This window comes from Amphibalanus amphitrite, unplaced genomic scaffold, assembly GCF_019059575.1.
Source record: "Amphibalanus amphitrite isolate SeventyFive unplaced genomic scaffold, NRLGWU_Aamphi_draft 000308F_arrow, whole genome shotgun sequence".
NCBI classification, from domain to species: Eukaryota; Metazoa; Arthropoda; class Thecostraca; order Balanomorpha; family Balanidae; genus Amphibalanus; species Amphibalanus amphitrite.
In genome coordinates, this window is record NW_024881803.1 from 35,736 (window position 1) to 48,108 (window position 12,373).

The following is a 12,373-nucleotide window of genomic DNA, read 5'->3' on the forward strand; positions in this document are numbered from 1 at the left end:
ACAGGCGGTCTTGGACGCTGTGTGTTTGTGTGTGTGTGGGGGGGGGGGGCATACCCCATTTTTTTCATATTCCAAAACTCATCGGATTTCGATTCCTTACGCACTGTTGTGCAGTTTAAAACAAACTTTCGCATAACAGTTCATCACTTTTTGTTTTATTCTCGGAAAACCGCAAGTTTTCGTCGATTTCGGGGGCTGTATGGGGGAGGGGTATTTGCCCCAAATGCCTCCCCCGGATCTACCAGTGACTATACAACACTGTATTCCAATGCACATCGTGGAATGACCTAGAGGATTCCAAGGAAATCGACACGTTTGGCTCAGTATTACGTAACTATGTAGATAGCACTAGTATTTGAAAACAGCTTTCGCATAAGACGTGTCCTCACTCTCCGAAAAGAACGCACATGGGCAAGAAATTACGGCTAAGGCATAGGTCATACCCACTAATTTGAAACGCAAACGCACCATCCTACGAACTTGCGCAAGCAACGATCAATTCTACGGACGCTTATTTCCCATTCATGAACGCCTTCATCTAGTCATCCATAATACGGTCAATGATGCATCTCACATGCCTCTCCCTTGTTAACATGTAGCGGCGAAAGCACGTCTATTCATTCACACGTTTTAGAGTCTTTTGGAATGCATTTACAAATAGCGCGATGCCTATCGATAAAGTCGGAACAGACAAGCGAACGAAGGAATGGCATGCATAGCTAGAGCACAAGCATTCGGTGACAAAAGACAATGCTGCTCACGTTTCTCCAATTTCCCAGAGATGCATGTGCGTGAAACCACTGCGTTTCTGGTGGACCGGAATTTCATGAAACTACAGAACGAGAGCGGACCGTTTGGGGAGCCATGCCATGAAAGAAAACTTGTTTACGCGGTTTCCGTTTACGTTGTTTACGACCGAGTTCTTGTTCCAAACCAGAAAACATTTGTTTTACCTGACTTGACTCGTCTCGCTGTAAGGTATGGGAGAAGAGCGATATGTTACAACCGTTACAACAATTCGGCCTTTAAAGGCGTGAAACATCATGACGTGCTCGGTGTAACGTGTGGTCAATATCTGGAGGGCAGGAGCAGCGCTGGCATTGATTATACATCGCATGGGCAGCGGGCCGCTACGAAATGGTGGGTGGGGCGCAGCCAGGAATTCAGCTGGACGTATTGGGGTGGAAGCAAAAATACCACAAGGGATACCAAGGTAGAATATAGGACTGTAAGATAATTGTATAGGTATCTGACTTTGTTCTCCTATGAATGTTCAAATTACAAATTTTAAAAGATGTACATACGTACAATCAATAAGTAAGATTTGCTGGCGCAAAACAAACTTTTTACCAGCTTCAGGGATGCAGCGAAGCTTGTAATAGGATTGCATGCAAATCGCTTTTATAAAATGAACATATTGTAACACATAATCGTATCTAGAGTATTATAATGCTGGATACATAAGCCGAAAAGTCGACCGACTCACAACTTCCACTAACCTTTCGTGGTAATCCAGCGGGTCGTCTGTTGGTCTGACAACTCTCAATGGTTTCAGTGTTGTCACTGACATTCACACCCGAGCAGCCACATCGACAAGAACTGTCCCGTTCCACCCCAGTGACGGTTTTCGTCGGACGGACCCGCCCTCAGAGCAGCGCGCCCGGTCGCTCGATCCTGCCACTGCAGCCCTCAGCTGAGCGCAGTGGCGACGGCGACACGACGACCCCCCCCCCCCCCCCCAGCTGGGGAATTTGGCAGCCGCCCCGCCGGTCGACGCCCGTCGACGGTCTGCCGTCGGTGACGGTACGCGTACCGTCACTCGAGAGAGTCGACGGGACAGGTGATGGAGCGGCGCCGGTCACCGGTCGCAGGGCTCCTCGGTACGCAATGCATACCACGGCACACACCTGACAGCATGGCAGCTCGCGCAGAGCGGCCGGGCGCCGCACATGCCACTGTGCGCCTCCGATTTCGCCCCTCTCTCCGCAACAGCTCCACTTGGGTGATGGGATGAGGGAATGACGGTACAGCCTGTTAGCACGTAAATCAAGGAGCATTGAAAGCGTGGGAGGGTGGAAAGTTAGTATTTGCTGCACGACGTAATAATATGCATAGCTATGTTTTTTTTTCCTTAGCTGCTCAATTTCAAATAATTCTAGACTATGATCCTTTTTTTAGTTCCCGAAGCAATGTAAATTGAAAACAAACGGATGGCTTTTTATTTGGGCACATTGATTAGTCTTTTTATGCTAAAAGTAAAACTAGTTTTACGACCTATATTCGCCACTGCGGTGCAGTGGCGGGAAATCCGCAACCAGAAAAGGCGCGGAAATTGATGATAGCTGATTTGCCGGCTTGGCTGGACGCTGGTCATAAGGGCACATATGGCATGAAAAGGCATTTCTAAGGACGTTGTTATACTCCATGTATATTTGAACAGCGGAAAATTCAGATGATATGGAAGAAAAATATAGATATAATATAATCGCTGGTACATATTTTCATGAAAATCGCGTTCAATGAATAAAATGAAGCATTGTATGTATAGGTAACAGTAATGCTTTAATGTTGTAGATCGACTATGCAATATGCGTGATAAGGGAAAAGCTATAGTCAGTAAAAAAAAAAAAAAAAACGCTCCTCGGGATTCGTTGAATTTTTCCTCGAGGATCGCGCTGGGGGTAAGGAAGCATATTCGATTTTTTCAGACTGTTCGGAAATGGTGCCGAGGCCGACTGCCGAGTAATACACTACGGCGACTGTTTGGCATCAAATATAACACGAATATTGGACAAGCACTATAGTCCATTTCAGTTGCTTTTATTGAACATGTGCACAATTTTACAAACGCCAGTGTGTCATCACTAGAACACAAACTCGAAGACTTCCCCAAGCCAGCCCGCAGTAAGATCAGAAGGCCGTCACGTTCACTTGAGGTCGTGGACGTAGTGGTTGAAGATGGTCTCGTAGTGCTCTTGTTGTCCAGAGGTGGCGGAAGGATTGCCATGTTTGAGAACGTACGCCTCGCAGTCTTCCAGAGTCGCGGTGCCGTTCGAGATCTGAGGATGCACACAATCGACACACGAAATGAGGAAATGGCCACTTGATCATGACAATAGGGTCAGACGGCCCACTGCCAATAGGATGGCGGTTAGTGGCGCACTTGTGCTATTTCCGGTGTCGCCGTATAGTGATAGATATGAATTCCTGTGAATCGTTCGGGAAGAGAACGGCTTGTAAATGAGTTGTCAAGGCTAGAAACGAAAAATCTTATTGCAATTTCCTGGGTGCATGGGGCATGATATGTAGATAGGATTCTATTTCAATAGCAATGTGCGGAATTCAATAGCAAGGTGCAAAATACATGGACAAAACGTTACTTTTATTAAAAGGCACAAACACATTTCTGGCTCCAATGCAGCTACACACATAAGGTACCTATAAAATGTAAAATTTTAAAGAAAAATAAACGGTTTCCCAGTGTCTGCAATGAATGAAAACATGACAACGTCGAATGTCGCCACCACAGAGCATCTTTCAGCATCGTTTGTTCAGCCCGTCCACTGATCCATCCCCATCTGCCAGCTCTCCCCCGTCCACCAGCCCTTTCCTGCCCACCTTGTGCCCCAGTCCGGACTTGTAGGAGCTGTAGCGCTGCTGCACCGCCCTGGCCAGGGTGCCCTCCTGGATGAGCCGGGCGGCCGCCTTCAGACCGCGCGCCATCGTGTCCATGGCTCCCACGTGACCGATGAACAGGTCGCGGGGGTCGGTCGACTCGCGCCGCACCTTGGCGTCAAAGTTCAGTCCGCCCGGCTGAAGGCCGCCCTGTGGGTCACAAAAGATCCGCCAACGATGCTTACTACCAAGCGTATATCTTCGAAGAAGTACGATCACTTAGAATTGAGCCAACATTGGTATTTTTGACGTTGGTAAATTGAGGCAGCATTGGCGAAATTAGTACCTATTGCTCTTATTACTTTTTTTCTTTCTCTTGCCTTCACCCCTTTTTGAATTCACCAGGGGGACATACCTGTTCGATAACGGTCTTCATCACCATGGTAGCCGCCTTGACATCCATGGGGAACTGATCCGTGTCCCAGCCGAGGTCCGGGGAACCCGTGTTGGCGTCGATCGAACCGAGCATCCGCATCCTGTCAGCAGTGGAACATGCACCCCGATGGAAACATACGCCTCACGAATGGCTGCTATATCGGGCAAGGAGTAGAGAACGGAGTGCACAGAATCTCCTAGGTGAGTTGATTGAAAAATAAAGCAGTTTTCGCTATGCATATTTGGGACTCGAGGAGATTATGTCGTCGAGTAAAATTTCAACAACAACGAAGTCATAGCTTGCTCTTCTAGTCCTCCATCCCTCTCTCTCCCTTCTCCCTCCCCCTCCCTCCCTCCCTCTCTCTCTCTCTCTCTCTCTCTCTCTCTCTCTCTCTCTCTCTCTCTCTCTCTCTCTCTCTCTCTCTCTCTCTCTCTCTCTCTCTCTCTTCTCTCGTGTCACTCACGCGGAGGCCATGACGACGTCATGCTCGTAGCTGTGTCCTGCCAGCATCGTATGGTTGGGCTCGATGTTGAGCTTGAAGTGCTTGTCCAGCTGGTGGGTCTTAAGGAAGGCGATGACGGTCATAGCGTCGTAGTCGTATTGGTGACGCGTTGGCTCCTTTGGCTTGGGCTCAATGAGCAGCTGACCCTTGAAGCCGATCTTCTCCTTGTAGGCTGAAGACGAAGACTCGGGTCAGACCGCGTAGAAACTTGGAAATATTCTAGAATGTTTAGCGACTCAGGTGCTCTGGGCTCAGCTGCTAATGGCATCGGGGTATAATGATGATCCACTCATTTGAAGAACGATTTACAAAAATGAGATCATCAAATCAAAAGCCAAACGTGACAGTCTATCATTGTTCTATCCCTCTCCTAGGATCCTCACCAACAACCATGCGGAAGAAGTTGGCCATGTGCTGCATCTCCTTGTTGAGGTCTGTGTTGAGAAGGGTCTGGAAGCCCTCGCGGCCGCCCCAGAAGACGAAGTTCTCGGCGCCCAGCTTGTGGGCCACCTCGAGTCCTTTGCGCACGGCGGCACCGGCACAGGCGAACACGTGGGCGTCCGGGTTGGAGGCGGCGCCGTTCATATACCTGAGGGGCAGCGTGTTGAGCGTCAGGTGGATAGAGGTCGGATAGCTTTCACCAGCCACCTACTCTTGGCTTCTCATAAAGAAATGAAGGCATTGTAAAAAAAAAAAAACAGCTTGAGAAGCTCGGTACAAAACATGTCCAAACGTCAAAGCCCGCGTGCTTGAAGTTTGAGGTGCATTAGTGCCTTCGAACCAAGCATGCACGGATTGGGAGGCGACCGCACCTGGGGTGGGAGAACAGGTTGCAGGTGGCCCACAGAAGCTTGATGCTGTGCTGCTTCTGCAGCTGCGCAGCCAGCTCCACCATCTCGTCCAGGTTGCGATTGGTCTCCTGCCAGGAGGAACCCTCAGGAGCGATGTCGCGGTCGTGGAACGTCCAGTACTTGTTTCCTGGTGATTTGAGGAAGAGTTGTAACATACGAGACAGTTTGTGCGTTTTTTTGCCATCGAAACTTTTAATGTAAAATAGGTACACAGTTGTTTTTATTTCAGTCACCAGAACAAAATTGGATAGATTCACGTCACAATCTTCCTTTGCTAAGAACTATGTGAACCATTTTACACCTGCGACTACTATGGGATCTTTGTCCTCATGAAATTCTCACCGAGCTTCGCGAAGAACTCGAAGGCGGCGCGCATGCGTCGTTTGGCGTTCTCCAGGGTGTCGGAGCCGTCGTCCCAGGGCCGCGTGATGGTGGCACCCCCGAACGGGTCCAGGCCCGTGGCACGGAACGAGTGCCAGTAGCAGACGGAGAAGCGCAGCCACTCCTGCATGGAGCGTCCCATCACCTGCTGGCTGGCGTTGTAGTGACGAAACACAAGCGTCTCGTCGGCCGGCGCGTCCGGACGGTACGCGATCGGCGAGATGTCTGCCGGACAGGGGAAAAGGCGGGCTAGAAGTGAGGAATAATGAGAGAGGTGCGACCGAGCCACCTCACTTATGCGAGTAACTCAATGTTTTACAATTCATATCACCGTTGTTATAAGCTACCTTTATTATAGCGCACCTAAAGGCTACGAAGGGCATCTTGCTACCGATGAGGCTTACCGTTCTTGCTGAGATCGATTTCCGATCGTTTGGCAGCAGCGAGTCGGCAAGTTTTGCAGGATTCAGTTCTGGACCAATACGCTCGGAGTGCCGTCTCGAGTGGCGTGTTGACATTAGTGTGAGACCTTGAATATCTAATTTTAGTTGCCCGTGATAGCAGCTCAATACTGATATGGTATGGCACCGGCAGACAGCTGCGAGGACCGTCATTGAACATTTTAGACGTGGCGTAAGTCGTGGCCGCCTTGATTGAAGAAAGCATTTATTACTAACTAGGTCTAAAATTGTCACGAAAAGGAAACGAGGAACATCATATTTCGCTGATCGATTCGTTGAATTTGCAATGATATGCATTGGCATATGGTCATGAGTCATGACAAAGTTCGATGCAAATGTTCAGGAAACATGCCTACTTATTTTTCATGTTTGAAAAAAACAATGACTTACCGCTTAATGCTAAGTCTGCGCTATTTTTCGATAGCGAGACGTCCTTTATACTCCAAATCGACCGTGGTGTAACGCGTGCATTATGCGACCTACGGGAAATATTTTTTGACAGTTTCGACTTTCGAGCGAACTGCCTGTGGAAAGCAGCGAATTAGAAACAAGACGTTAGCGAAGAAGCGCCTTCGACCTCACCTGGAAAAGCCTCCTTCATGTCGTCCGAGTTGGCCTCCTTCCTGGCTCGTTTGGCGGGGCTGACTGCTGCCATTGCGGGGTCTCGCGCGCCGTCACTGTTTATATCAGCTGGGTGGGGGCCGGTTTTGGGGGTGCAACTCGCCTTCACGATGCACCGTACACCGTCCGCGTCACAGACACCGTCACAGACACCGTCACACCACACCGCCGCCGGCGCACGTGTCACACCGTCCGCGCCGCGCGCTCACCAACAGCCCTAGCTCCCCCACTCTGCACCGGTCCTCAGCAGTGGGCCCAGCCGCGGGAGGGGGAGGGGAGGGGAAGGACGCCGGCCGCGTGGGGTGGCATATCGGGTACACCTTTTCCCGGCGTGCTCGGCAACCAAGGTCAGCTACCCTGCGCCGGGGGCGTGTTTACTGATAAACGACTCTGCCGCGTGCACGGAGTGAGGGGCGGGTGCGGAGAGGGATGCGGGGAGGTGGGGGGGGGGGGGGCAGACGCCACTACCTGCCGGCGACGAGGTGTCAATGTGGACTGGCATAGGTCGTATATATGTCACACCATTTTGTCCAATCCGCTAAATTGCTTGCAAATGTAATTCAGTACCTACTACCTATCATAATTCATAATACTCAATAAGCCACGTTTGATTTCGAACGGAATGAAGAATGTAGGCCGCAGGGTATTGCTTAATCAGCCAATGCAGTGACCACGGTATGTAAATACGACTTATCGAATTTACAGTGAGGTGCACTTTGAGAACTGAGTGTTTGATCGTCGTTACCGTTTTTAGCGATGAAGAAAGATGTCCTGCTATTGCACGTATGTACGGAGTGGTTATGACCCCGTCATCTTTTCCACCGTCTCTCTAAAAAATGCGAAGAAGGTGAAACCGTCGTCAAACTTGGTACACCTGATTTGAGGAGCACATCCTCCTTTGAGGTTAATTGACAGTTCACATCTGCACTGCCAGGAATCAAATTCACGCTCGCTTTATCTTTTACGTTTACATTCGTTGGGTCTGCTCGAATCAATTTTTTTCGTCTGCTGTTAGGCTCTAGCATTGGTAAAAGGCATGCCTATGTCGTTATCTTTTAGTGTAATCCATCTGATCGGGTTAGTTTTGTGCTTACCTACCTACATAACACCGTCTTCTTTCCCTAATGATTGATTTTGCGTTATGTATTGTTATGATGCTCCGTATAGACCGCGTAAAGACGCGAGATATAAGATAAAAGGTTACGACAAATGTAGACATAACCCGCGCACCGACGGGGGGGGCGGATATCCGCCCCCCCCTGAGGTTTTTCGCGGATAGCGGGAAAACCGCGGCGCGTAGCGCCGCGAAATTTGGTATGACTTTTCCCTCATCAATTTTACACATGGTGTGCAAGTTTGAACCTCCTAACTTTTAAGGTCAGGTCACCAGGTCACTTTGAATGACCCAACCTCAACTCACTTTTTTGCAACTTTGTCACCGTGCCAGAGCTACAGTAGATGTCGGAGGCCTTTGAAAGTCGCAGGATGTTATTAGGTCATTAGTAGCTACAATTTGTATATCTCGGAATTTTGATGTCGGTGACCTAAGGTCAGGTCAATTTCGCAACCTCCCCATTATAAGTCAATGGGGGAAAAATCAACTCCCTGTTTTTACCACTAAAACGGGTCGGAATGGCCCCATATACCATACATGACTTCACATACGATCAACCTTCACTACCTTGAGGTCTGTTTTGCTGTTGGGCAGCTGTAAGGTCATGTGACGTCATCAAAGGTCACCAAAGGTTTTTTGCCAATAACTCCTTACAGGAACAAGATACAGCCGCGCGGATGGTCTCATTGTGTTCAGCTCGTCAAGACGCATCGAATGATATACATGATGACCTCGAGGTCACGTGACCTGAGGTCAACCTTTGACCTTGACCTTTCGAGGTCAACATATATATCATTCGATGCGGATTGACGAGAGGATCACGATGATGCCCTTAGTTTGTTCCTATCTTGACTACTTCGAAAGTTATTCGAGAAAAACCCTCTCCATATCTAGCGCCGCCATTTTGACTTTTTCGACCCCTGTGACGTCATCTTTGACCTGACCTGAAAATGACCTTAGTAAAAATTGTAGACCTTGTCCGTGCGTATCCGATGCCGTTTACCGCTTGTCGCTATCTTGCTTCGTTCTCGAGATCTCAGGGGGGGGGCGGTCATCCGCCCCCCCCCCCCGTCGGTACTAAGTTGGCGCAGACCCCCGTCGGTGCGCGGGATAAGACACATCTCGCATTTACATACCGTGCCCACCAAACGCACGGTATGTAAATACGAGTATGTAAACACTTGGGTACGTACATACGTGCCCATAAGCACATACGCCACGCATACAGACAAAGCGTAAGGCTGATATGCAGTCAGGCAGGCGCAGCCATGCCGTGCCACAGTTGGAGCCGGTGCCATTGGGTGTGTCGGGTTCCGTGTGACAGCGGCGTCCCGGCCACCTGTCTGAACTGTGCAGCGGTGCACCAGGGATGGAACACCTGTCCCGGTCACCGCAGTGGTGCAGAAGACGTGCCGACGTGCCAGCCCAGAGGCGGGGGCGGACGCGGGGCTACTTTGGTGGACACTGTAGAAGACTTTAAGGACAGTGAACGCATGCCAGGCGACTGCTCTGGTGTGGAACTGTTGATTGATAAGGAGGTAGGGACCAAGACAGAAGTGGCAAAAGTGGCAGCCAACGTGATATCTAGCAAGCAGTACAGGGTGATTATTATTATTTTTTTTTTTTACTTGTTAAAAAGTAATGAGGTCTCTAGTCTAATGGCATTAAAATGTTGAAAAGCATCAGGACTTTCCCGACACCCTGTAGACCTAACATAGCGCGTCATATCACGCGGAATTTTGGCAGCCACCATTGCCCTTTGTATCAGACACGGGGTCGGAGTCGGAGTCGGAGTCGGAGTCGGAGTCGGAGTCGGAAGAGCACTACCACGACCCCGAAACCCTGACTACAAGCTTGTTCGTGCATTATTTAACGTCTTTTTTTAGGCATCTCCTCGACGATCGTATGCTTCGAACTGACTCAATACTCCAAAATCATCGTTTTGTGTCGTTCCTTACTGAACGGCGGTGGACCATGCGTGCCCGTTTTGTGGGACATTTTCAGGCTCTATGTATTGGGGCCAAGGCCGTCGGTTAAAAGGGACTAATCATGACATCATACAAAATGTCCCAGAGTTAACTGAATATCTATCACATGCATTGCTTTTTTTGCACGCGATTTTTCGATTTAGAGACCATCATTGACGTTTACTTTTTAACAGCTATAAAAATCGACCTGTTTACAAGACAGCCGTCGCAAAAAGGAAAACAACAGAAGCAGACAAAACACGAGTGATACAAGGCAAGCGAGACGATCTATAGGAGTCCGAGTACCTACTAATTGACCTGCTAGGCTAGCTAAGTGCTCGCCGGGGAAAAATCGACATTTTCGATTTAGAAGACCAGCAAAGAAAAAAAAGCAGGTGAAAGTAAGAAAATCTTACTTTAACAAGAATGAGCACCGAGGTGTTTCATTTTTGTTGATTTTTATCCCTGTTTTTTCTTACCCTTTCGTAAAAACTCAATAGATTACAGTTTTCCCGAATTGTCAACCGTAGTTGATGGTAGTATCTAATAAAGTGAATGATAAATCATTCTTTTCCATACAGGTATTGTATATTACACATATACCTATATATATATATATATATATATATATATATATATATATATATATATATATATATATATATATATATATATATATATATATATATATATATATATATATATATATGCATACCTAATGACACATACGTCATACACATAACACAGACAAGCATTTTTCATAACGCACAGTCTCCAGCTATTCGGTTGGAGCACATGAACAGGGCCGATAAGGACCGTTCCCCATCACTTTTCCCATCAGGATCATACACCCCAGAGCGCCAGTGAGATGTTGGTGTATCTCTGTATGTTAAGTGGTGGCTTATGTCTGCTGATGTATATGGCCTCTTGGATGAATAAGCGATAGTGGTCGCTGTTGGCGTCGATGATGTCGGTGCTGTCTTTGAGTAGTTTGTGAGTGGGTTTTTGTTTGTGTGTGACTACCCAATGTTCGACTGGTCCTGTGTCATCCTGGATGTGCATAGTCAAACGTCTCGACAAAGTTGTCGTAGTCGCACCAATGTAATGGTTGTTACAAGGCCTACAATCCTTGTGTGGACACGTAAATTTGTAAATTACGTTGGTGCGGTTCGATGCCTTTGTCGAAGCGGGACTGTTTTTCATCACTAGTTGGGATGTTTTCTTGTTTCGGTAAAAGATGTGAAGTTGAACCTGACTATTGTCGTCTGTGCAGGTGATGTTCTTCTTCAACATGTCTCTGAGGATCTTCTCATCAGTTTTGTGTTGTGTGTTCATGTAGTTCCTGTAATACAGGTGATGGACCTTGGTAGGTTGTTGTTGTTGCGCAGGTTGTGGTGGCTTGTGTCGTTTTTCTATATATATATATATATATATATATATATATATATATATATATATATATATATATATATATATATATATATATATATATATATATATATATATATATATATATATATATATATATATATATATATATATATCCATTACAACCCCTGTTGTTGTTTGTGTCGGTTTGTGTTGGTAATGCCGATAATTTTTCATTCATGACCAGCGAGTCAACTAATTATTTTTCCCGTCCACGCGTCTGCCATTTCTGACCCATGTCCAGCCTCGTTCTTTTGCGGGGGGGGGGGGGACTACGACCGTTAGCATATAGCCTCGCTGGTCCCGTGAGTGACATACCAGCGCGCTCTGTCCGTTCCAGCATGGTGGCCGCCGAGCTGGCGATGGGGATGATATTTGTGGCCGTCTGCGTCTCGATCCCTCCGTGCCTGCTGATATTCAGCTCCAGCATTGAGCGCCTGTTTGTGCTGAGGAACAAGTTTAGTCCGGCAGAGGTGGACACAGAAACAGAGCCCGAGTCCAGCTCAGACGACAGCGACAGCGATAAAAGTGATGGCCAGGATCGGGAGTCGAACCCGAGGCGGCGCCACAGCGGCGGTACGCACAGACCGCGAACGGGTGACACTCGCTGAGTTCGGAAAACGTTCTTGTGCGTTGATCAAAGGGTGTGGTCAAGCAGTTAACAATATCATCTAGCTTGTTCTTAGTTTGCCTGACAGATGATGTAACCAAGTTTGTAATGTGTGTTTCATTGCTGCAATATTAAGTGAATAATCTTCTTCATCTTTTCGAGACGCGTGCTGTACATGCGGATTAACATATAATAGCCGTCTTCACGACAGGCTATTTGGTGAATGCACCTTATCTGACCAAATCTCCACCTAATCTCTGTTATAACATATTTTTCGCATCATGGATTCATTTTAGTGTTTTAATCGAAAATAACGTCTGATAATTTGAAAAAGAAAATAGGTGTATAAGCATCTGTGCAACCCAAATAGACAACTTTGTAGAAACA

General features: G+C 47.7%; 1 protein-coding gene and 1 long non-coding RNA gene across 2 annotated transcripts; one reads left to right on the forward strand and one right to left on the reverse strand.

The window, feature by feature from the left end:
• Positions 1-2,799: 2,799 nt before the first annotated feature.
• Positions 2,800-7,225, reverse strand: LOC122388111 (xylose isomerase-like). The gene is made up of 8 exons (XM_043378911.1): positions 6,829-7,225; positions 5,747-6,010; positions 5,366-5,531; positions 4,937-5,142; positions 4,515-4,725; positions 4,031-4,151; positions 3,619-3,825; positions 2,800-3,059 (listed from the first exon to the last, which is right to left on the reverse strand). The coding sequence occupies exons 1-8, from the start codon at positions 6,899-6,901 to the stop codon at positions 2,928-2,930; spliced, it is 1,380 nt and encodes a 459-aa protein (XP_043234846.1). The 5' UTR covers positions 6,902-7,225; the 3' UTR covers positions 2,800-2,927.
• A 2,126-nt stretch (positions 7,226-9,351) lies between these two features.
• LOC122388112 lies at positions 9,352-12,133 on the forward strand. The gene is made up of 2 exons (XR_006257732.1): positions 9,352-9,519; positions 11,717-12,133. It is a non-coding gene; the product is annotated as an uncharacterized LOC122388112 (long non-coding RNA).
• Positions 12,134-12,373: the final 240 nt, after the last annotated feature.

What these genes read in the sequence shown, in the direction of transcription:
- LOC122388111 (XM_043378911.1), bottom strand. Translation starts at nt 6,901, where the DNA reads ATGGCAGCAGTCAGCCCCGCCAAACGAGCCAGGAAGGAGGCCAACTCG. An exon ending in CTTCTTCCGCATGGTTGTTG is followed by an intron (nt 4,726 to 4,936) that starts GTGAGGATCCTA and finishes CTTCGTCTTCAG; the next exon opens with CCTACAAGGAGAAGATCGGC. An exon ending in GACGTCGTCATGGCCTCCGC is followed by an intron (nt 4,152 to 4,514) that starts GTGAGTGACACG and finishes CACTGCTGACAG; the next exon opens with GATGCGGATGCTCGGTTCGA.